Here is a 23,821-nt window from a genome sequence, read left to right on the forward strand (position 1 = left end):
TATTATCCAAGCAGAAAACAAACTGCCTTTTTTATTGTATGATGTTATGACTCAACCTGTAACAGATGCAGTCCCACGGACACCCCTGTAAGGCAGCAAGCAGGGTTGACTCCAGTGGATGAGGCCCAAAATCTTTGGTAAGGCATGAGCAGGAACTGGGGTCAGAGGTGGTCTTAGGGCCTGGGCAGGCTCTGCTCTCTGGCCCAGCTGCGGCTTGCATTCTAGGTGAGGCCCAGCACGGCTTGGAGCTCCTGAGCCTTGTCAGCAGGCAGTGAGCCCAGTGCCGTGTGGAAACTGTCCGTATGTTGTTTGGCCAGGAATGTCAGGAGCAGCAGCAGTGCAGCCTTGGTGTCTGGGTGGAGTGCAGAGGGAGAGGACCTGATGGGGGACTGCACTCCTAAATATTTACTGCCCCACACCGGTTGAACCCTGCTACTCTGGTCTTCTCCTTCCCCATCCAAGACAGCCACCCTTACCTGGTGGTATCTTGTTGTCAGCCAGAATGAGGCTGCAGATGCGCAAGAGTTCAGGAGCCACATCTACAACCTGTGGAAAAAGAGTGGTTGACTCAGGGGCAGTAGCTCCTATGGGCCCTCAGGACTTAAGGAGGTAGGTGGTTGGGAAAGAGGCAGTCTCCTGTCATGGCTATTTGATTCACAGGCATCCAAAACAACTGTGAACAGAGTAAGAAAATGTGGTAATAACTTTTTTTTTTGGAAGGGATGGAGATGAATGACTAAAGTCATAGCCTCAAGTATAAAAGAAGCCAGGACACCCACAAGCTCTCCAACACAATAGATAGACTCTAAAAGTCTTTTAGACAAAGGTAACACAAGAACACTGGAACAGCTGGGGACAGGGGGTACACGCCTGTAATCCTAGCAGCTCAGAGGCTGAGGCAGGAGGATTGTTCAAAGCCAGCCTCAGAAATTAGCAAGGCCCTGTCTCTAAATTAAAAAAAAAAAAGGCTGGGGATATGATTCAGTGGTTAAGTACCTCTGGATTCAATTCTTAGTATCAAAAAAAAAGCAGGGAGGGGGTGGTGGTGCTGACATTGTGGCTCAGTGGTAGAGCACTTGCCTAGCACGTGTGAGGACCTGAGTTCGATCCTCAATACCACCTAAAAATAAAGATATTGAGTCCAACTAAAAAAAAAAAAAAAAACTGGAACACAAATCCACATAGCTTCTTGGTACAGACAAAATCTCATTCAGAAAGCAGAGCTATTCTGATTGAAATGACAGTGAGGTGGCTCAGAGGTACCCACAGTTCCAAAGAGTAGTTTCCTAGCCCTGGTCTAGGAAATAAGTCTAGGAAAATTTTAAACTACTAGCTCAGCCCAGAGGGTAGAAAAGGAGCTAAGGGAAATAGAGGAAGCTTCTTTTCTCCTACTACAAGATGGCTTGTCAATCCTTATGGACAATTAAGAAAATGTGAAAGTAGAGCATAAGAACAGCTGGAACTCGTCCCCCACTCGCTGCACTTATCACCAGTCTATCACTGAGACTGGCGCATTATGCTCCCTCATGGGTGCTGCCAGCATTGAGGTTACCTGGTCAGGACTGTTCTGGTACAGGAAGCTGAAGAGGTGCCCCATGGTGACCCACTCCTCCAAGTCTTCCCTCAGTGGCAGGGCGTGCAACAGGGCAGCCAACACCTGGACACAAAGATGCCTTAGGCCTATTTGTCCAACCCCTCTGCCACCCTTGGCTTCCAGACCCTGTTTTATGTCCCCCTCCCTCACCTGCGGCTCTGGTTTCTTTGTCGGACTGGCCATTAGCAGACGGGCAAGGGCCCCACAGATGTTGTCACGGACACGATCATGTCGCTCCCGTGCCAGAAGAGGCAAAAGGAGGCCCAGCAGCTTGGGGAAGTGGCTGGTCCACAGTCAAGGAATAGGTGCATGCACACAGGTAGGCCTTGTCGTTCCCTGAACCCTCGGGACACTCTCCCAACCCCACCCTTCTAGTCACCTACAAGCTAAGGATACTCCTGAGCAGGGCGGCCCCCATGCTCTGCCAGTACTCCCAGTCCAAAAATGGAATTGCTCCGCACCTCAGGGTCTGTTTCCCGGGCAGTGCTCAATAGCACAGGAAGCAGCCGAGACACAAACTGAGCTGAGGCAGTACCCAGACCCTGAATGGATTCTGCCAGTGTCCCCACTGCAAAGGACTTTTCTGCCACTGTACAGCCCTGCTTCTGTCGGGGAGGAGGACAGAGGAGTATAAATTAGCCTGGGACTAGGACACAGTTGGGGAGCAAGGCATTGAGTACATGGGTGGACCAGGGTTTAAAGCTCGAGGATGGAGCACTCACCGTCTTACACAGCAATAATGGCAAGAAGCCAGCAAAGAAAGGAGCAAAGTTGTCTCCCCCAGCTGCGGCGGCCAGGGCAGGGATGGCCTCTCCAGCATGCTCTAGCAACATGGCGTCGTATTCAGCCTATGGAGCCAGGTTATGGGCTGGAGCACCAGGGCCAGCTCTGTGCCTGTTCACACTTTTCCACTCAGTTCTGCCACTGGCAGCAGGCATGGCCTTGGTTGATGGGACTTCCCAAACTTCCAGGCTAGCTTTTGTGCAACTCTGGCCCTCTTGCCCCGTATCTATTGCTCCAAGACTGCTGCAGTCATACTGCTCTCCCCTGAACTTCACTACGTTAGTGAAATCAGGATTACATCATTCTTGCCATTACTAATCTTTTATTGGCCCTAGCTCCCCCTAGGTCAAAATGAATACACTGTCTATTCCTGACCCTGTGGAGACTACCTGGACTGCCTTAACCTGTTTTCATTTGTAGCTCTCACCTGATCATCCTCCTCTTCCTCTTCCTCATCAGTGTCCTGACAGGCTGTCTGTGGGGAGAAATAGCTCAGCTGAATCTGGGTTCTCCTGTACCTTCTTTTCACATAGGCACAAAGAACTGAACTTATAATCTCTCATTATCCACTCCTCTGGGGCCTGACACCTCCTCTTCCCACAGCCCCCTGCCCTACTCACCTTCCTCTGCAACACAGCCTTGAGCATGTTACAGAGCTCAGCAAGGCGCCCAGGGTGTTGCAGTGTGAGGGTTCCACAACTGCGCAGCACCCCTGTCAGGGCCTCCAGCACAGCCATCACCACCTGACGCTCTCTTTCCCCATTCACTGTCTGAATGTAGGATGGCACCACCCGGGCCAGAGCAGCCTGCAGAGCTGAGAACATTATTGGCTGAAACCTCAATCAGGCCCTGCTCCTTACCCAGAGCCCCCAGTCTGGCTTGGTCTCCCCTTCTCACCAGCATTGTTGGGTTCTGAGGGACAGCTTTGACAGGCCTTGTGCAGTGCACAGCAGAACTGACCCAGAGCCTCATAGGCTGCCTTCCGCACATTCAGATGAGGACACTGTGGAATGAAGAGGAGAGGTTCATGCATACTCTATGTGGGGAGAGCACAGCCTCAGCCTAAGCACCTCGCCCATTCCATTCAATAGGCAACTCACCTCCCGCAGTTTGAATACTTCTTCAAAGGCACTCTCCATATATGGAAGGAAAGCCACACTGTAGAGACACATGACTGTGGGGAAAGGGCTCCCAGAAGGTGTTCCCAGTGCCAGGGAAGGACTGATGCTTACCTGGTGTTCACAGAAATCTCCCCCAGGGCAGCACAGGTGTCCTCCTTCTCATCAAAGAAGGCATTCTCCACGCTATACCTAGATGAAGGTGGGAAGGCAGGGGTGATAAGATACCAGAAGGAGCACGTCTGGCACTAGCCTTTGTTCAAAATCGATTCCTCTGAGCAGAAACACCTCTCTGTACCCTGAGATCTCCGAGTCATCCTCTTCCTCCACGTCCTCATCCATGAGCTCTTCCTCTTCCTCCCCATCACTCTCATCATCAAACAGAAGGAAAGGGCTGCTTCCTTCACACTGAGGCTGGATAGAGGATACATAGCAAGAACTTTGGCTCACTTGGGCCTAAATCACATCATAGGGTTAGCCTTACCTAACTGGCCCAGCCCACCACCCTTTGCTTACCACAATGCCCTCAGTGGAACGCAGTGACAACAGCATGAGTGTGGTGATTTTCGACAGATGGGGTGCCAGGCCCTCACCCATTAGACCTGATAAGGCTGCAAATAGGCTGTAACTGGTAGAGAGAGACAGAAGCTGTATGGTGCTGCCACTGTAGCCAGGCAGGATGGGAGAGCCTAGGGAAACCTGCCTGTGGTCCAAAACCAGAGGACTGGAGTCTGGGGTGGGCTCTGTGGATCCAGTGGGTGGGCAAGAGGGAAAGGGGTAAGATGAGGGGTCACTCACGTGCAGCGGCGCAAGTCAGGGTCGTCTACCTGGTCGCAAAGGCCCAGCCCCAGCTGACAGCATTCCTCAGCCAGGGGCCTCATGGGGTCCCCCACTGCTCGTGCCAGTACCGCAAGTGTCTCTGTGGGGATAAGGACTTGTTGGCACTAGGATGTGCAAGTGGGCTGGGAGACCAAGGTGTAGCTGGGAGGAATTCAGAAATTCCACCTACTCCTAGGTACAGAGTGGAGAGAACACCTTTGAGAAGGAAGATACCTGCACTACCCTGAGGGCAATGTCCATGAACATCAGGTGAGCACTGGCCTTTCCCTGGCACCGGGAACCCTGCCTAGGGGGCCCTTACTCACCCAGGCTCTGGATCTGCACAGGCTGAAGGTCTTCATGGCCCATCAACAGAAATTCCCGAAGATGTTCCATGATGGTGGGGAAGTAGGGCAGCAGGGAGGCCTGAGCAGCTGTGGCTGTAGAATGGAGGCCAGAATCAAAGGTGGAACAAGGGTGGGGACCTTCTGCTACAAGGTCTTTGGGTGAACCCTGTGCCTTCCTCCTGCCTTTCTCCTCACCAATGGCTCCCATGGCGCTCACAGCCAGCTCCTTGGCCCGGGGGCTGCTGGGATTACTCAGAGGCTGCAGCATACACTCCATAAGTTCCGGAAGATAAGGCTGAACTTTGGGTCCTATAAGAAAGGGCACAATGCCTTTCTCCAAACTTCTGCAAATCTACCTCCCTCTGGGCTGACCCTTGTGGCCATTCCATGCCCTGCCCCTTTTCCCACTACAGCGGTGATGAGAAAAATGCACATCCTGCCCCTCTAGCCAAAGCTGCAGCTTCATCTCCCTCTCCTGCACACCCCACTGCCATCACTACCTAGGTTCTCCACGAAGTTCTCTAAGGCGTAGCAGGCCTTGGCTAGGTGGTGCGTGTGCCCTGGAGGCACAGACTTCAGGTAAGCGAGGAGCAGTGGCATCACCTCCCCTGAATAGCTGCTGATATGGGGCTGGGGGAAAGGAGCAAGCAGGTCCAAGTCAGGTTCACCTGTAGAGCATACCCTTCAGGGCCAAGGGCAGCAAGGAGGCTTGAAGAGACAAAAGCTGAGGGGAAAGTGGTCTCTGGCTTGTGTGGGGGACTCCCAAGTGGCAACTGTCCACATTTAACCTTGCTGACCTGTAGGTTCTCTGAGAACTGGCCCAGGGCAAACAGCGCAGCATTACGCACAACCTGAGAAGGGTCCTCCAGGCCCTTACACACAATCTGCAGCAGTGGGGGTAGCAGTCTGGATGGGGCAAGAAAAGACATAGACACAGTCTGAGGGGTGGAAAACCTAAGCTGGCCTGTTCTTTTTACTTATCCTACAAAAACTAAAGCTTTCTCTGTCATCTGATTTTGGGTACCATCCACTGGTCACTAGAGCTGGGACACCATTTCATTTATCTTCCAATCCAGGATACCTTTGAGAGTGGGGGGAAATGCTATAGCAAATTAATGCTTTCAATAATTAAATCCAAGCCAAGTATAGGGCACATGCCTGTAACCTTAGCTATTTGGGAGGCTGAGGCAGGAGTTCAAGGCCAGTCTCAGCAATTTAGAACTTGTTTCAAAAAAAGGGGGGCGGGTAAGAAAAAAGATAGGGACACAGTTCAGTTGCAAAGCACCCCTGGATGAAATCCCTAGCACTAAAGTGTTTTTTTTTTTTCCTAAAAAATATGCTGAAACATATGATTTAGAACTACTATGGGATGTGTAGCATTCCTCCCCATGGCCCACCCTCAAACTAGGACAGGAATTTAATGGATACCTCTGCCTGATGTAGTCACCAGCTCCGTCAGACAGCACAGCCAACACCAGGAGACCAGCCTTACGCTGGTAAGGACTCTCACTTCGCAATGCCTCTTCTAGCATGGGCATCTAAGGGAGCATATGGCACTCTACTGAAACCCTCGCAAGAGCCTGCCTACTCCTGTTGCAACAGGCCCATGACACCTACCAGGGCCCAAGTATCCTTGACCTCAGGAGATGAGGCATGTCTGGGGATAGGGACATTAGAAAGTTAAGAGTTACACTAACCAATTGGGGACAGAGCTTCTCAGGTGGAAGATGTAGGGCCAGCATGTCCACAACCTGCAAAAGGTCAAGGAGGCTTTGTTGACTCCACCTCTGCCTGTTCAACCTCCCAAAGCCAGTTAACACCTTGTCCATGCCCTTGTCCCACATCCCACCTGTACAGCAAAATGCTTGGGAGTCTCCCCCACTAGCCCAGTCTCCAACTCTTCCTCTTCAGAATCTTGGTCCTCAGGATCCAACTGGCCCAGAGGGGGCTCAGCAGCCATAATGGGGAAAAGGGTGTGCAGTAAGGGAGGCAGGAGACGATTCTTCAGTAAGGCCTTAAGAGGAAGAAGGGAGTACTATCCCTGAGAATCAGCTCCCAGGATGGACTCACATTAAAAATTCCAGTCTTCCAGGTCACAAGGGACCCAGCAGGAGATTCCTAATCTCTTAGGCAGGAGCTGGGGTAAGTCTGGGCCAGGGCTTGAACCAGGGTACTTTAGATGCCCTGAGATGAACACAAAGCCCCAACAGTGAGAATAAAGGTATAAGTGGAGGTGGGGTGATAGAGATCAGAGGGCACTTACCTTGCTCTTAACTTTGACCAAGAAAGTGAGGCAGCAGAGAATACGTACACGTATCGCATCACCCAGGGCCATATTTCCTGCCACCTACCCAGAGACTAACAAAAATCAGAGACAAGCAATGATACTCCTAGAAAATCAAGCAGCAAGGGTCATGCCCACCTCAGGCTCACCTCCAAGCAGAATGTGAGGACCTCAGAGAGGTGGGGAGTGATGATGGGCACCTCTGATTCCAGCAGTTCATCTAGAGCTTCCAGGGCCTCACAGGCCTTAACCTGTCAGAAAGACCAGTCATTGGGTTACCATGTTCCTCCTCTTCAGGGGAATAGGCTGGATATTCTTGTACTTTCTTCCAAAAGAAGGAGCTCCCCTCCCACCTACCCTTACCTCATCTATAGGAATCAGAGTCTTCACAGCCATGATGAGCTTGGGCACCAATGATCTTGCAAGAGGCTGGGGGACACAGGATGAGCTAAATCACAGAGAGCATGATGCAGCATAATCTCAGGCCCCAGAGGCTGGTAGCTTCCTCATAGCCTGTACTCTTGAGAAGGGGCCCAGGCATACCAGCCAGGCCCAGCCACCCCCACAACCCCCACAACTGTTAGGAAGAAGAAAGAGGATAAGAAGCCGAAACACCTCTGAGACCCACGGGGTAAGGAGCTGAAGGCCCCAGGATATAGAGCTGGGGGAAGTGAGGGCCCACATCTCACCACATCATCAGTGCGGAGGTAGGGGGCCATGGTGGTCAGAGTGCGCAGGGAGTAGAAGAGTAGCCCTGGAGAGCCCACCTCACCAAGAGTCTCATTCAGAAGTCCAAGAAGCTCCTGGTGGTGGGGCTGGAAAGCTTCTGGCTGAGAAGTTACTACCACACTCAACAGCAAAAGCCCCATCTGTCCAGGAGAAGGGAATGGAAGGGAAAAGCTTACATGGTTTATCCAGTTTCTTGGTTCCTCCCTCCTGCCAAAAGTTTGATGGTACCTCTCTCTCAGGGCTGTGGGGGCTGTGAGTACTGTGATGAAGAAGCTGCATGAGCTGAGGCCAGGCCTCTAGGCCTTCCTTTCGAAAAATGGTGGCTGAGAGCTGGGCCAGGCTGAGGCTCACACAGTGTCTGCAAAAGGAGATTCCCCCCAGCAATTATCCTTCAATACCATCCCCTGTACACGGTGGACCAGCCTCAATGGGGTGGCCAAGAAACTTTCAGGTGTGGGCATAGGTCACTGCCAAGTTGGGATGCATGAGAGATCAGCTCAGAAGTAGCTCAGCAGCACTAGGGGAAAGGAGTGATCTGGAGAATTCAGTCTCAACCAGCCTGAATATCAGTCTCATTCTTCTGACTCTAGTTTGACAGATCATCATCACCCATTCTCAAGAACTTTAGTCTTTAACACAGCTTTGGAATCCCTACTCTGTTGGTGATGTAGATTGAAGGCTCTGCCCCCCCAAGTCCCATCCTGGAGCTGAAAGAGAAGGCAGAAAGCTAGAGAGGGTCTCAGTCTGGAGTCAACTGGGATCCAAAGAGAAGGCGGTAGGCACTTACTCTGTCTCTCTCTGCAGGACCGTCAGGATCTGGGACTTGAAGCTGGAATACACGTGGTAGGTGTTTGTACTCATTCGGCCCAAGAACTGCCTCAGTCTAGCCTGGCCCCGCCCTACCCCGCCCCAGGCCCAGCCCACCTCTCGCGTTGCTCGGTCGCCAGGCGTCGCCAGCGGGTGCTTAGTCGTCTGCGGATCAGCACAGCCGCGAACTGGCGGATCTAGGACCAGGAGGCAGGCATGTGAGGGTAGGAACAGGAAGATGCTGAGCGGACCGCAGTGGGTGGGAGGTGGGGCTTGACGGGGAAAGCTCGGCGGATAGGGGCCAGGGCCTTACCTGAGGGTCGGCCGCCGAGGCCAGCAGGTCGCAGAGTGCGGGCAAGGTGGCGGGGTCCCGAAGAGCGATCTGGAGCTGCTCGGTGGCCTACAGGGAGACTGGGGGGGGTCACAGTCGGGCCTTTCCCACAGCCTCCCCCTTGCCCCAGCCCAGCCCCGCCTGTCCTGTACCCGGCGGATGCGTTCGGTGTCCGGCAGCAGCAGCTCTCTCAATATCTGCTCCAGGCCGGCGGGCTCCATGGCAGCAGCGGAGCCGCCGCTACGCGGCCGGGATGGGGGAGGGACTGCACGTGGAGGCTCTGACACACACTTCCGGCGGAAAGGGCGTTGCTCCGCGCCCCTTCGGTCGCCAGGGTGATTAAACTCTTTCCCACTAAGAGCTCCCACTCCGCGGCTTCCGTTAGACGGAGTGCGGGCTGGGCCGCGGAAACAGGGCCCTGGCTACATAGGTTCCCCCAGCCGAGAGTTCCCACACTCGGTTGAAGAGTTTCGTGCATGAGAGGAGGACTCGGCTTTCCCAGGGACCGCGCCCCTAATGGCAGGCCATAGCCAGACCCAAATCTCCAAATACAGGTTCCTTTTTCTTAATAAATTTTATTTTGATAATTGTAAAAAGAAATCAGGATCAAAACTAAAGGCAACTTAAAAAGTTCAAATATATACTCCTTATATAATAGAGATTTATAATTTCCAGGCTCTCTCTTGGGAAGAAAGGCCCAAAGAGCAAAGGGGAAGGCAACGATGCCATCACACAATTCACTCACTCACTCACTCAGAAGAGAAGCTGGCAGGAGAGATCAGTGGGGCATGAAGGAAGGGAGGAAAGAGCCATAGTTCTGCTACTCAGAACTCAGTCCATCTTGAGGTTAACATATATATAACGGATGAACTTTAGGGAAGAAAAAAAGGAGATAGTGCCCAGCATGAGGAAGAAGACATAACCAGTGAGTAAGGAGTAGCCAAAGAACTCTACTGTCTGTACTGCCCCTGACATATTGGAGCGGCGAGCATAGTAGAAAACCGAGTAGAGAAAGATGAAGAGGCCAGTGGAGCCAACACTCAACACAGAGCGCCACCACCAGCGGTAGTCCTCCCCAGACAACTGGAAGTAGGTGAGTGCAATGGAGATGCAAGCCCCCACACTCAACAGGATGGCGAAGACAAAGAAGAGGATGCCATATAGGGTATACTGCTCTCGACCCCATACTGTGGCAAAGATGTAGTACAGCTCCACAGAGATGGCACTGTGAAGAGAAGAAACAATATACATAATTTAAGGCTATGCAGGACACCATGGCTAAGCCAAAACTCAGCTCACACCCTCCCATGTTGCTGGATCACTGAAAAGTGAGTCCATTCCACTCTGCCCCAGATTTTTTTCTTTCTTTTCGGTACTGGGGATTGAACACAGGGGTGGCTTTACCACTGAGCTATATCCCCAGCCCTATCTATTTTTTGAGACCGGATCTCACTAAGTTGCTGAGGCTGCCCTAGAACATTGTACCACCTGCCTTGGCCTCCTTGAGTAACTGGGATTACAGGCATCTGTCACCACACTTGACTGTGGGTATTCTTTTGCCTATGATTAGCTGCCCTTTTTTTTTTGGTGTGGGGGGGGTGCTGGGGATTGAACTGAAGGGCACTTGACCACTGAGCCACATCCCCAGCTCTATTTTATATTTAATTTAGAGACAGGGTCTCACTCAGTTGCTTAGTGCATTGCTGAGGCTGGCTTTGAACTCAAGATCCTCCTGTCTCAGCCTCTTGAGCCACTGGGATTACAGTCATGCACCACCATGCCTGGCTGATTATCTGGGGTTTTTTTTTTGTTTTGTTTTTGTTTTTCTTTTTTTGTAATCGTAGATTGACAGAGTGCCTTTATTTTATTTATTTATTTTTATGTGGTGCTAAGGATCGGACCCAGTGCCTCACACATGCTAGGCAAGTGCTTTGCCACTGAGCTACAGCCTCAGCCCTGATTAGCAGCTCTTAATTCAAGAACATCTTCTCTGAGATTGAAAGCAGAGATTTTTTTTTTTTTTTTTTTTTTTTTTTGGTGCTGGGGATCGAACCCAGGGCCTTGTGCATGTAAGGCAAGCACTTTACCAACTGAGCTATATCCCCAGCCCCAAAAGGAGGGATCTTGTCTGTTTTATTTTCTACTGCATCATCTATCAGGAACAAAGAGATATCCAGCAAATTGAAAGAGTAATCATGATGCCTATAAACACTAGCAGCACGTGGGGCTTAAAGTCCATTTGATTACTCATTCAATTTATTAAGTAAGAGAGTGTGACAAATGAGACATCTGAACTGACTGAAGTTCAGTTGTGCTTGGGGATAGGAGGAACTATTTAATGAGCTTATAGTGGTACAGCTGAACAAGGGATTATCATTGAGTTATGGTAGGGAGTAGGTAGGGAAAGGAAAAACTGAAGTCAAGAACAGAGTGATGACCATGGAATAAAGATAGAATACCTGAAGGGCAGGAAGCCTCCAACAGTCATGTGGATGAGAGTAGACTTATACCAGGGCTGAGGTGGGATCTCTCGGGCGATGTTCTTGGTACGACAAGGTGCATCAAAGGAGCTAGCATTGTTCTTTCCGAAGATGCCTCCGATGACAGTGAGAGGAAAGCCTACCAGCAGCCAGACCGTCAGAAGCAGTAGGATGGTGGTGGCTGGTAGGGCCTGTGTTGAGCCATTGGCCCAATGTACCGAGTTCACCACACTCCAGGTCAAGAAGAAAGGCACTGCAGGGATGGGCCCCAGAGGAGGGTGAGCACTAGGAGCTATGTCCCTGGGGGCACCCACTCAAACTGCACCTAAAGGGGAGAAGAGTGAACCAGCCTGCCACTCTTAACAGCCCACCTATTTTCCTGGATATCTGTACAGAGCTGACTGCCTTTACCTCCACCCTTTTATATCCTATTGTTTTGTTTTGTTTTTGAGTGCTGGGGTTTATATCCAGGGCCTAGTGTGTACTGAGCAAGTATTCTACCACTAAGCCATATCCCTAGTGCTCACTGTTCTTTATTCCTTATATTTTCAACACTCTCCCCCTACCCAGTGTCATCAAGGTTCAAGGTAATCGTTTCATCAAAATCTGAGACTGACACAAATCCACCTGCCTTCAGGGGCCTGTCTTGCCGTAATACTGGTAATTTCTAGCATGAGACATTCCTTTGGATTAAGGCCCTGTTTTCAGAAAGTCCTACTTCAAATAAAAACGTGATGGGGGGCTTGGTCTGTAGCTCAAAGGCAAAGTGCTTGCCTAGCATGTGTGAGGCACTGGGTTCCATCCTTAGCACCACAAGGCATTCTGTTCATCTACAACTAAAAAAATAAAAAATAAAAATGAGGTGGGATATAAGTCAGACGCAAAATTGGGAAGAGGAAGGGTTCAGATTGCACACATCTGTTGCCTTTGAAAGGGCAATCTTGTTTGAAAGGCTAGAGGGACCATACTTCCAAAATAAAAAGAAGTATCAAAAAGTAAACTCAAGAGTGTTATTTAAGTATAATGGTTGAGAACACAGGCTTGAGATTCAGATTGCCTGCATCTGATACCCGATTTACTACTTTTGGATATAATCTTGGCTAAATTACCTAACTAGCTGAATGAAGTTCAGTTTCTTCATCTGCAATGGGGACAACATTACCTACTTCACACACATTGTGAGGATTAAATGAGCTGAAGACATCAAGTGCTTACTACATTGCTTAGGACTTTTTAAGGACTTAACTTTTATTCAAAAGAAATAGATTCTTTTTGATAGTTTCCTAATTCTCTCCACCTCCATATTCTTTCCTTTAAAGCTTCACTCTGACTTTTCCAGGTTCCATGATGTATTCTTAGTTCCCAAGTTCAGGCAGACCCACTAGGGAAGGGGAAGTCCTCACCAGAAAACAGACTGGTAGTGAGAATGATGTTCCACACCCAGCGCTCGCCTCCAATTTGCCGGTAGAAGTGGCTGGACACGTAACCAGAGATGCAGCAGGTCAGGGCATACAACAAGATGGCTGCTGAGTTAATAGCTCCATGACGGTGCACGTTGAACATGCCCAGAAGTGCCATGACAATAATGCCTACAGGGTAGTAGTGGAAAGCCTATGTTAGGTCTTACCTCTTCAATTCCTCTTGCAGTTTCAAAGGAATCACAACCCTTCTCCCAGACCCACGACTGCCAGCAAAACTATCTTCCCCAAATTCAGTTGTCCAGAAAGCCAGCAATAAAATACACATCCTCACTAGAGCCATCTTAACCCTTAGGTCTGCCCTTCACCTTGAACAGAAGATCCACAGACCTATTCTAATAAACTACCTATCCCTTGAGATAAATCCCGCATTAATTCTTATCACCTCACCAGTGCCAAGAGCCAGGAACTGGGCACCCACACCAAGCACTGCACAGAGCAGACCACGGTATGGAGGGAAGCGGAAGACATCTGTATGGATAATTTTCCAGCCATTGTCACCCTGGTCAAAGTCATCACCAGAACCTCCAGAGGTGGTCTCCTCATCCAGGTTGTATCGAGCCAGGTCATTCCGAAGAACACGCATTAGAATGACAGCCACAAAACCCACCAGTAAAAACACAAGCACCATGGAGTTGATGATGGACAACCAATGGATTTCCAATGTTCGGGGAAAGAAACCACCATCATCACCACGGCGCCTGTCACTCCGTCGTTCCACTGAAGTCTCAGACCAGCGCACACTGTAAGTGTGAGTAAGACCTAGGAACTCATCAGATCGTAACCCATCCAAGCTGTGGGGCTTCACATCTCGCACTGAAACATTGGCAAATATAATTCGATCACCATGGAATTCTAGGTGGAAGTCCAAATGGGTCCAGAGTCCTATCTTGTGGCTGTGTGGCAGGAAGCCACTCTCCTCCATGTATCCCACAAAACCACGGATTGGCAAGTCATCTACCACAAATTCAAAGTAATACAGTTCCTCAATGGCCTGGCGCAGCTGCTCCACCTATAAAGAGCAAGTTAGGAGACAATCACACAAGGTCTTCCCAGGCCTGGGAACAGCAGGGTTTCTCAGCCTCAGCACTACCTATATTTTGTGCTGGGTAGTTCTTTGCTGTTGGGAGGGCTGGGAGGTGGGCAGCATCCCTGGTCTCTATTCACAAAATGCTAGTAGTACTTCCCAGTTGTAACAATCAAAAATGTCTATAGATGTTGCCAAATGTCTCTTGGGGGACAAAACCCTGTAGAGACTGAGTTAGACTCAAGTATGTTGTGCACACACACCCCAGCAGATACAGATACTACTTTGACAGGGTTAAGGCTTTTTTTTTTTTTTTTTTTTTTTTAAGAGGCAAGGTGTAAGACTGGAGTAGACTAAGAAGAAGTGTCAGAATTTGCCAAAGAAAAACCATGACTGGAAGACTAGGGTAGAGTAAAGGAGCCAATCAAGAAAGAGCTAAGGGGTAGGTATGGAAGGAAAGAACTACTCAGGAATAATAGTTGGGACCTTATTACCAACAGAGAAAGTAGGAGCAAAGAGCTCTGGGCTCTAGTAATATCAGCTTTGCAATTCATTAGCCAATCTTTAAGAATCACTTCTGAGCAAATAAGTCACTTCTTAGTCAACTGAATTAGAATACTATCATCTGCCCTGTCTGCCCCACAGGGTTGTAGTTAGAATCAAGTCAGATAATGTTCATAAAGGTACACTTGAACCATAAATGCGAGGCACTGTTGGTCCCTGGGAATAACTCCTGGGCTAAGTAATGACGAATGTAGAGAGGCTAACCTGTGCAGAACTGAGTTGCATGTGGCACAGAATTCTTTTCTCCACATTCTCCCGAAAGCGGATCTCATACAAAGACTCTGCCATTCGGTCCCCATCCAGCACTTCACCCAGGCTAAGGCTTTTGTGACGAATCTTCTCAGGGCAGCAGACTGGAAGCTGATAGTAGTGGTAAGTTTCCTGAGGGTTATGGTAAGGTCCAACTTTGTTGACATATAGAATGACAGGGTCTCCAGCCTTGTAGTGTGTCACACCTTCTACCCCTGGCCCACCTCCGGTGCCCAGTAGCAGTATCAGGATTGGCAACCACTGGCAGCTCCAACTTCGAGGTTGTCCTAGAACTTTCATCCTTAAGGTAGCAGAACCTGTTTGGGGGAATCCTACGGTTACAGAAACTAGGGGTCAACTCATGACGCCCCCGGTTAGGTCCCTCGAATGGACGCCCATTTTGGCCTCCCGACCCCACACCACACCGTATCTCTCTACCCCAAAGACCGGGCTTGGCCTCCTCTCTAGTCCTCCCAACCAGGGGTTCATCCCTCTCGCCGGGAGCCTCTATTGCGCGCGCTAGCCCGTTTCCATGGTAACGCCGCGCGGCTTCGCAGCTCGGATCCCTTCCCGCCACAGTTCTGGGGTCCTCACCACGCGGGAAGGGCTGCCCAAGGCGGCGCCAGCGGGCTCTGCGGCCCCGTAGCTGCCCTTGGGCTCCTGCCCTGGTCTCCCCCTGGGCGGCGCGGGAGCAGCAGGGTTGGAGAGGACCTGATGACCGACCTCCAGGGGGTTGTCCGCGGCTGCGCCTGATCGTGGAGGCTGCGGCTACACCACGCTGAATACCGCACCTGGCTCTGTCAAGTGCTCCCCAAGGAGTTATGTTATCCTCAGAGGCGCGGGTCCAGCTCCGGAGATCCTAGGAAGCTGGGGTCGCCGGTGCCTGGTGGGGAGTCCTCCTGGCGTTCAGGAGAGCAGCCCAGGACACGTCAGTCTTACCACTTCCGTCTTCACGGGCGGGGACCTCAGCCCGGCGGAAGGTTCCTTTCTGGATCCTAGCGGGTCTCTCGCTGCTGGGGCAGTGCGTTTGTTTCGCGGACTGCATTCTACCAAGGCCTGGTAGTTAGCATGCAACATCCTTTCGGGATAAGAGTCGCCGTCCGCCCGTCCCCAAGAAGATTTAGGGCGCGAGAGCCCGGGCAGGTAGCGCCCACCTTTGGCTTGAGCGGTCGGAGGCCTGAAATGGAGCATTGGCGGTGGCTGAGTCCCCGTCCAGTGGACGCCCCGAAGCGTTTGCGGGCTGAACCAATGGGACTGCCGGGGCGAGCCCTGGGAGGCGGTTGGTGGCCCCCAACCCAAGCTGGGTGAGGATTTGCACGTTGGTCTCATGCAAGGGTACTACGCCTGAATATCCTCATTCCTTCCACCTATCAACAGTGGCTCCGCGTAAGAATGATAAATATTTGAAGTGTTTTCCCAAAGCTGCTGGAGGCTTCCCTGGCCGTAGGACGACTGTTCAGTGCCTGGCGATAAGTAGGCCGGAGCCGGGTCAGATGCAGAGGCACGCGGAGATAGGGTGTCTCACTTCCATCGGCGAGTTGGGCTGCTTATAGGGTTTTTAATTGGAGGTAAAGAATCTTGTTGACTTTTCGTCTCTCTAGATACGTTTGTGCTTAGATCTCTAGATACATGCTCTGGGTGCATTATTTGGGATTCTCTTAATTTTGTATGCTTATTATCTTGAAAAACTTTGTCATTGTCTGCCTCAGCTTTTGTTCTTAGTACTGGGATGTAACTCCCATTCCTCATGCTCTACCACTGAACTACAGTCCTTTTTATTTTATCTTATTTTGAGACAGGATCTCGCTAGGTTGCCCAGACAGGTCTAGATCTTGTGATCCTCCTGCCCCAGCCACCAACCGGAATTACAGGCATGTAATTAGGACCTGCTTGTCTCAGCTATTTTTAAATGGGCTCTCTGCAGTCAGGGGAGTTATTTCCGAAAGTCCGACCTCTAGGCAATGACTTATGCTTGGCTACCTGGGAATAACTTGTATGGAAGTTGACTTAAAGTTCTCTCTCCCCAGGGAAAGAAGTACTGTGAAAAATCGTAAGAGGCTTCAGGCCTCAGAATTCCTTTATTTACCCACCTCTGTCATTGCTCTCTCTGACTCAGCCTTTCTCCCTATAAACAGGTGAAGTTCCAGGAAGTAGGGGTTTGAGTTTATTAGACTATGATTTTTCTTGTCATTCTTTCCCCACCCCCCAAAGGGGTCTTGCTATGTTTCCCATTCTGGCCTGGAACTTGGGGCTCAAGTGATCCTCCGGGCCTCAGCGGCCTGAGGAACTGGGGCTACAGATGTGCAGCAGGAACAGACTCAATAATGAATGATTTTTATAACTACAAAAGTAATTTATAAGCTGGGCCCAAATTTGAGGCCAGCCTCAGAAACTTTGCAGGACCCTGTCCTAAATTAAGAAATAAAAATTAAAAAGTCTAGGTAATGTAGCTCAGTTGATAAAGCACCAGTACCCGCCGCCCCCCCCAAAGCAACTTACAGTAACTTGGAAATATTTTTTTTTAAATACCTTATTTTGCTACAGGGTCTCCCTGAGTTGCTTAAGGCCTTGATAAGTTGCTGAGGCTGGCTTTGAACTCATGATCCTCTTGCCTCAGCCTCCTGACTACTAGGATTATGGGCATTCACCATTGGTCCAGTTGAAATCATCACAACTACCTGGTGTCTCAAACCAGAAATAGGACCTTGATCTCAATTCTCCCAAATATCAGTGTCATTAAATTCCCTCTACTTATTGCCCAAATATCTTCCAATACTTACTTTCCACCATTTCTTTGGAAAGAGCTCCATCCTCTCTCACCTCAGTTACTGTAACAGCCATCTTGTTAGTGTGGTCACCCTCCCTTGGATCATTTTTCACACTGCTACTGGAAGGATCTTTAAAAATCTGTATCTCAGGGGAGGGCTTGCTGTATGTCAGCTTTTTTATTTTTATGAACAAGCTCCAATCTTGATGCACAACAAGATTTGACCCTGAGTATATAAGATAAAGTGTAAATAGCTTAACATATGAATCCTCTCAGACCTGTATTCTAGTTCTGAGATAGATAGATAGATAGATAGATAGATAGAATTTCTTAAGGTATAGTCCCTTTCTGGAATTCTGTCCTGAAGTTGAGTTCAAATCCTGAACATGGTGTTCTCTCAAGCCTGCAGGTCTCAATCTACCATTTCCTATTTACCTGCCTGGAGAACTTTTTTTGGGAGGTGGAGGATATGGGGAGCAGTACAAACAACACCATCTCTATAAAGCCTTCTTTCCCCTCTCCTTCCAGGTTTGTTCATAGCAATTCATCTCTCTGTACCGTCATTTTATTTATAAAAATCTCTTGTTAATTGCTAACTCCTCAAAGGAGACTGATATATCTGTTTTTGTATCTTCAGGATCTAGCAATGTTTTCATGTATACTAGGCAGCTTAATACATGCTTGAGTGAACTGTTTTACTCCCTAAACACGTGAGGGACTAGAGCTATCACCAAGGTACCTATCTATCCAGGGACCAGTTTTGTGGGAGCAAAAGACAGGCTTTCTTACCATTGGTGTGCCTTGATAGATTGAGGATGTAGAGCTGACTTCCAGCAGAACTTTGGAACTATGCTGCCAGCAGGGTCAGACTGTCAGTAGGGGAATTTTACCAGTAGCCTGTGGCATAATCTGTTCTTTTTGTTTTATTTTGGGGGATGGAAGACATGAGACTAAATTCTTACTCTTTCCTGCCCACCCCTCCCATCTTAAATCCGAAGAACCTGGGACTACAGCCTCCTGTCCTCCTCACTGTCATTTCCACTAAACTTTTTTTTTTTTTTTTTTTTTTAATGTTTTACAGTTCTGGAGGCCAGAACTTTTTTTGTAGAGAATTTTAATATTTATTTTTTAGTTTTTGGTGGACACAACATCTTTGTATGTGGTGCTGAGGATCGAACCCGGGCCGCACGCATGCCAGGTGAGTGCGTACTGCTTGAGCCACATCCCCAGCCCATTTCCATTAAACTTGTTCTTCCATTCCACTGAGACCTGCAACCTATCCTTCTGCCCTTTTGGTCTGTTTCTAGCTTGTCTTCCTTACCTATATAGTGTAGATTCCACATTCCATTATTGTGACCACATTCTTGCCTGTGTTCTTGGTGCCTCTACCATTATTTCATTTTAGTTGCCAAACAAAACTGTAATCTTAGATTGAATTATCCACCAGTATTCAAGCACCTATAGCTAAGATGCTAAAAGAATCTCAACATTGTATGTCTCTAAGTTTTATTTTCCAGCCTCGCTTGGACTTTGATTGCTAACCAGTCACTGCTCATTTCTAAACCAGGTCCTTTCCATTCTCTACAATTCATTCTTTTTAAACCTCTGACTTCAACTTTCTTTGCATCACTGGACTCCCTGCTTAGCCTCATAGGAGATACAAACAAAATCAGTTTTGCATACTATTTGGGTTCTGTGATAGTGAAAGTATCAGAGCTGTGAGCGTACCCAGAACTAACTTAACCTTGAGCTGTCAATAAAGGCTTCCTAAAAACAGCTCCACACTATAGTCACAGCTGGTCAGGAGGCTGAGACAGTATTTTGAGACCAACCTGGGAAACTTAGTTAACCTATCTCATTAGGAAAGGGCAGTGGGAATTGTCCTGCCAAGCATACACAAGGCTCTGGACTTCAACCTCCACCCACTACCAGTAAGCAAGACCAAAAAAAAAAAAAAAAAAAAAAAAAACATCCCAAACTTAGTGAAAGAAGAATAGGAGTTTTCCAGGCAAACAGAACAAAGATGGAAAAGCAGTTCTGTTTGGTTGGCGCATTGTTATGTGTGTGTTAAAAGATGAAAGTTGGAACACTAAGTGAGGTGTGCATGCCTTTAATCGAGTAACTTGGGAGACTAAGGAAGGGAAAGTTTGAGGCCAGTCTCAGCAACATAGTGAGACCCTGTCTCAAAAATAAAAAGGACTGAGGATGTAACTCAGTAGTAAAGCATCCCTAGGTTTAATCCTTAGAATGCAGTACCAAAAATAAAAGTTGGAGAAGTGGGCAGGTTTATCATAAAGCCAAATGGAAAAAAAAAAAAAAGAAGAAGAAGAAGAAGAAAAGAAACAATCCTGAGGTGAATAAGAAGACATTGAATTGTTCTAAATGGGAAGAAAATCAGATTTATCCCATGGACTTCAGTGAATAGACAGACTTAGGGGATCAGAGACTTGCTAGGATAATCAGTTGAATGATTGAGGCTTGAAGTAAGGGAGGAATGGTGGACTTGGAGAACCATGAGTACATTGTTGATATATTTAGGAGGTTTGAGTGACAGGACTTGGTGATAGATTGGATGTAGGGACCAAAGCAGCAGGGGAATCTGGGACGACATTTGTGTGTCTAAAGATAACTAGTGTAGAACTTACAGAAAAGAAAAGTCAGAGATGAAAATAAGAAGTTCAGTTTTGTGCATGATGAGTTTGAGGTGCCTGATATCTGTGATGTCTAGTAGGCAAGTGGGCACTGTATCCAAAACCGCAGAGATATCTGAGGTACAGATGAGATTAGGAGCAGTCAGCATAAACGTGGTAATTGAAGCCTTGGGAGGGGATGAGATCCTTAAGAAAGGATGTGGAGATCTGAGATAATTGGGCTTGGAATACGATTAAGGAATAGATGGAGGAGCTGTAGCTCAGTGGTAGATTGTTTGCCTAACATGTACAAAGTCTTGGGTGCAACCCTCAGCACTGTGAGGGGGAAAAAAAAAAGATAGATGAGGCTCCTGTGGAAGGAATGACCAGAAGCATGAGAAGAAAACTAGAAAATTCAGGGTCCTGAAAAGCAAGGATGCCTTTCAGTATTAAGTTTCTAGAATGAGCGAGACATGGTGGTGCAGGCCTGTAATCCCAGCAATTCAGGAGGCTGAGGCAGGAGGATTAGGTGTTCAAAGCCAGCCTCGGAAAATCAGTGAGACCCTGGAATGAGCTTTAACACCTAGTAGTTCTTCATAATATGCTCATGTATGTCTTGCTGAATTATAAAGTCTAGGTACATAGGGTTACTATTGACCTTATTGATTAATTTAGTGTTCAGCACATGGCACATAGAAAGTGCTCAGTAAATCTGAAGTAATGGGGAGTCTCTGCGGGGGAGTCTCACCAGATTGCAGAACATGCCTGTATGAATGAATATGTTCCAAACCACACATTCTCAAGCTTTGTGGCCAGTGATCATGGATAGAAAGTGGATTGTGATGTGTACAGAACTTGGGATCTTAGGAAGTTCCGTAACTAAGAGAAGGAAGAAGTAACAACAGCCAGTGGAGACAAAAAGAATTGCTTCTCTGTTCTTTCCCACTCTAAGTTCTTAGTGGAGGACTGAGCCCAGCATCCCAGACTTGTGTGACTATATACACAAGCATTCAAAGTCTCAACTTGATTTTGGTCCCTTAGCCATCAATGGCTCAAGGTGTTGGCCTCTGAATAGACAGAGGCATCTTAAGTATCAAAACTCCTTACTTTAAGCAAACCCAAAATCATGAAGGGAGACACCATGGAGTCAGCACCACCCACCACAGCCTATCGCTCTGTCATGGAAGAGTATGGTTATGAGGTGGGCAAGGTCATTGGCAATGGCTCCTATGGGACTGTGTATGAGGCTTACTACACAAAGCAGAAGGTCATGGTGGCTGTCAAGATCATCTCAAAGAAGAAGGCCTCTGAAGACTATCTTAACAAGTTCCTGCCCCGTGAGATACAGGTCAGAAAGGGCTGGAAACTCATAACTAACTGACTTGAGATTTCTTAAAAGGGGTATGACTAGGAGCAGGTAGAGCCCAAAACCCCCAAATCAGATCTGAACATCTAAGCAACTGGGAAAATTCCTTAATAATATTCAGACTCTTTCCCATCTGCCCTCTTGGCTCCAGCCTCCCAGTAAGTAAAAATGCAAAATAGGTTTTACTCACAGTCCACCAGTGCTCTGGAGTTGAGGGGTTGATTCTGTTGTGGAGTTCTAAGTAAGTTGCAGCAGGAAGGTAGGAGAGGGTTGGGAGTATAGGCAGGGTTCTCCTTTCCCAGGTTTGATGGTTCTCTCTTCTGGGTCAGGTAATGAAAGTCTTGCGGCACAAGTACCTCATCAACTTCTATCAGGCCATTGAGACAACATCCCGAGTGTACATCGTTTTGGAGCTGGCTCAAGGTGGTGATGTCCTTGAATGGATCCAGCGCTTTGGGGCCTGCTCTGAGCCCCTTGCTGGCAAGTGGTTCTCCCAGCTGACCCTGGGTATCGCCTACCTGCACAGCAAGGGCATCGTGCACCGGTGAGGGCATAGCCACCCAGACTGCGGCCTTTGGGATCCCAAGGGGGTTTTATGCATATCACCCATTTGCTGCTCTTTTTTTTTTTTCCTTCCCTTAACCTCTCTCCTCAACATCTAGGCCCATTCATCCATTCTGTTAATCACTGGTCAAGGACATTTGTAAAATACCCACTGTATTCACACTCTCAGTGGTCCTGAGGTACCATCCTCTCTCTCTTCCTTTAGGCTCTGCTCACAGCTCCATGGCCTTCCTTACTACCTTGTGCTCCCATAATGGTCTATACCTCCCACTTTGCCTCTCCTCATCTGTAGCCTCTGACCCCTGGCCCTTCAGCTCCCGGTCTAATACTAAGCCCTCTCCCCAGCCTGACCCCCAGCCTTTCTGCTGCTAGTAGGGATTTAAAGTTGGAGAACCTGTTGCTGGACAAGCGGGAGAATGTGAAGATATCGGACTTCGGCTTCTCCAAGATGGTGCCTTCTAACCAGCCTGTGCGTAGTAGCTCTTCTTACCGCCAAGTGAACTTATTTTCCCACCTCAGCCAGACCTACTGTGGCAGCTTTGCTTATGCCTGCCCGGAGATCTTGCTAGGCTTGCCCTACAATCCTTTCCTGTCTGACACCTGGAGCATGGGCGTCATCCTCTACACTCTAGTGGTCGCCCATCTGCCCTTTGATGACACCAATCTCAAGAAGCTGCTGAAAGAGACTCAGAAGGAGGTCACTTTCCCATCTAACTGCACCATCTCCCAGGAGTGCAAGGTGCTGGCTCCCCCAGGAGGGCTGAGGCCTTAGGGATGACCCACAGGGAAGAGTGATCCTAGGCCTTCCAATCCTGGGGAAGGCTCTTCCAACTGGGTTATCTCACACTCTTAAATATGTAGTGGGGAGGGCTTAAAGGGTCTACCACTGGGCTCCAAACAGATGCTTGATAAAGTGGTTCCAGCTTCTATTCCTTTAGGTCAGAAGGGGATTATGCAAGAGATTCCCCCATCCTACCCCAATTCTTCCCTTCTCTTGCAGAAAATGTCTGGCTCTCTAGCATAAAAGCAGGGCCATACCCCCTTTCACCAGAGTGGTGTGATGGGCTATCTTGCTTCTTTCTTAGGTCCAACTGCTCATTGCCTGTGTGGCACAATGGGGGGCAAGCTCAGCCAAGACCTCTCTCTCCTCTGCCATAGAACCTGGTCCTCCGGATGCTACGCCCAGCTACCAAGCGTGCCACCATCCTGGACATCCTCAAGGATCCCTGGGTGGTCAAATTCCAGCCTGAGCAACCCACATATGAGATCAGGTTACTTGAGGCTATGTGCCAGTCCCCCGACAACAGTAATCGTCGTCGCCAGTCTTTGGAAGTCAGGAGCTGAAAATAACTAAGGCAAGGTGCTGAGAGGAGCAAAGTAGGAGGGTCTGGGGCTTTTATACCAAAAATAAATGTAATTCTGACGGTTTCATCAGTTAGGGTGGATTTTCTGGCCAGATCCTGTAACCAGTAATCTTGACACTTGTGTAGATCAACAGTAATTCAATGCAGTTCATGGGGGTGGTGGGTGGGTGTGTGTGGGGGGGGGGTGTCAGATACTCAGATTAATACCCAATTAAGTATGCACTTAATGTTCAAGAAGTGGTTGGGACAAAAGCTCTACTTTATAGTTCTGCCTATCTATAGTCCAAAATGATAGCATTGTATGGTTCTTTCACAAATGAGTATTAGGCCATATTTTTGGCTCCTCCTTCCTTCAGTGCCACCTTAACTGCTATTGAAATAATACCAGGGAGTCAGGACTCCTTGTACTGTTGCTCCCAGACATAGAAGTGACAAGAGTCTTCAAGTCACACCAAGACTTCTCGTTATGAAAGCTAAGAACTAGTGAGTTCTAGATAAAGGAAAGCTACTTGATCTATCC

The 23,821-nt window shown here is 48.7% G+C and overlaps 3 protein-coding genes across 17 annotated transcripts; 1 reads left to right on the forward strand and 2 right to left on the reverse strand.

The window, feature by feature from the left end:
• Ipo4 (importin 4) lies at positions 1–9,281 on the reverse strand. The gene is made up of 30 exons (XM_076850058.2): positions 8,965–9,281; positions 8,795–8,881; positions 8,599–8,678; positions 8,462–8,503; positions 7,903–8,032; positions 7,635–7,814; positions 7,309–7,374; positions 7,095–7,196; positions 6,925–7,008; positions 6,511–6,675; positions 6,359–6,412; positions 6,090–6,199; positions 5,459–5,567; positions 5,162–5,291; positions 4,857–4,970; positions 4,641–4,754; positions 4,294–4,414; positions 4,012–4,123; positions 3,794–3,909; positions 3,610–3,687; positions 3,478–3,535; positions 3,275–3,380; positions 2,998–3,191; positions 2,805–2,852; positions 2,317–2,442; positions 1,991–2,199; positions 1,745–1,877; positions 1,553–1,657; positions 477–546; positions 1–352 (listed from the first exon to the last, which is right to left on the reverse strand). Exons 1-30 carry the CDS (start codon positions 9,031–9,033, stop codon positions 222–224), a joined length of 3,243 nt encoding a protein of 1,080 aa, XP_076706173.2. The 5' UTR covers positions 9,034–9,281; the 3' UTR covers positions 1–221.
• Positions 8,618–23,371, forward strand: Tssk4 (testis specific serine kinase 4). Of its 13 annotated transcripts, none has more exons than XM_076850065.2 (6): positions 15,552–16,178; positions 17,780–17,905; positions 18,510–21,355; positions 21,703–21,917; positions 22,313–22,676; positions 23,096–23,371. In XM_076850065.2, the coding sequence occupies exons 3-6, from the start codon at positions 21,134–21,136 to the stop codon at positions 23,279–23,281; spliced, it is 987 nt and encodes a 328-aa protein (XP_076706180.1). In that variant the 5' UTR covers positions 15,552–16,178; positions 17,780–17,905; positions 18,510–21,133; the 3' UTR covers positions 23,282–23,371. The 13 variants fall into 13 exon arrangements, with proteins under 13 accessions (XP_076706184.1, XP_076706180.1, XP_076706182.1 ...); XM_076850067.2 differs by lacking the exon at positions 17,780–17,905 and having other exon boundaries at positions 15,552–15,753; positions 15,988–16,178; XM_076850073.2 differs by having other exon boundaries at positions 15,553–16,178; positions 18,510–18,575.
• On the reverse strand, positions 9,368–15,519 carry Tm9sf1 (transmembrane 9 superfamily member 1). Of its 3 annotated transcripts, none has more exons than XM_076850062.1 (6): positions 15,334–15,519; positions 14,566–14,927; positions 13,161–13,782; positions 12,696–12,881; positions 11,272–11,545; positions 9,368–10,037 (listed from the first exon to the last, which is right to left on the reverse strand). In XM_076850062.1, the coding sequence occupies exons 2-6, from the start codon at positions 14,908–14,910 to the stop codon at positions 9,644–9,646; spliced, it is 1,821 nt and encodes a 606-aa protein (XP_076706177.1). In that variant the 5' UTR covers positions 14,911–14,927; positions 15,334–15,519; the 3' UTR covers positions 9,368–9,643. The 3 variants fall into 3 exon arrangements, with proteins under 3 accessions (XP_076706177.1, XP_076706176.1, XP_076706174.1); XM_076850061.1 differs by lacking the exon at positions 15,334–15,519 and adding an exon at positions 15,205–15,311 and having other exon boundaries at positions 14,566–14,942; XM_076850059.1 differs by lacking the exon at positions 15,334–15,519 and adding an exon at positions 15,205–15,310.
• Positions 23,372–23,821: the final 450 nt, after the last annotated feature.

This window comes from Callospermophilus lateralis, chromosome 3 (assembly GCF_048772815.1).
Source record: "Callospermophilus lateralis isolate mCalLat2 chromosome 3, mCalLat2.hap1, whole genome shotgun sequence".
NCBI classification, from domain to species: Eukaryota; Metazoa; Chordata; class Mammalia; order Rodentia; family Sciuridae; genus Callospermophilus; species Callospermophilus lateralis.

Bases quoted from the DNA above. Each gene is read 5' to 3' on its own strand.
- Ipo4 (XM_076850058.2), bottom strand. From the start codon at position 9,033: ATGGAGCCCGCCGGCCTGGAGCAGATATTGAGAGAGCTGCTGCTGCCG. The intron at 8,882-8,964 runs GTACAGGACAGG...GTCTCCCTGTAG, and splicing joins ACACCGAACGCATCCGCCGG to GCCACCGAGCAGCTCCAGAT. The intron at 2,200-2,316 runs GTGAGTGCTCCA...CCTCCCCGACAG, and splicing joins CATTATTGCTGTGTAAGACG to AAGCAGGGCTGTACAGTGGC.
- Tm9sf1 (XM_076850062.1), bottom strand. From the start codon at position 14,910: ATGAAAGTTCTAGGACAACCTCGAAGTTGGAGCTGCCAGTGGTTGCCA. The intron at 13,783-14,565 runs GTTAGCCTCTCT...TGCTCTTTATAG, and splicing joins TGCAACTCAGTTCTGCACAG to GTGGAGCAGCTGCGCCAGGC. The intron at 10,038-11,271 runs GTATTCTATCTT...TTCTCTTCACAG, and splicing joins GGAGGCTTCCTGCCCTTCAG to TGCCATCTCTGTGGAGCTGT.
- Tssk4 (XM_076850069.2), top strand. From the start codon at position 21,134: ATGAAGGGAGACACCATGGAGTCAGCACCACCCACCACAGCCTATCGC. The intron at 21,356-21,702 runs GTCAGAAAGGGC...CTTCTGGGTCAG, and splicing joins TCCTGCCCCGTGAGATACAG to GTAATGAAAGTCTTGCGGCA. The intron at 21,918-22,312 runs GTGAGGGCATAG...TGCTGCTAGTAG, and splicing joins AGCAAGGGCATCGTGCACCG to GGATTTAAAGTTGGAGAACC.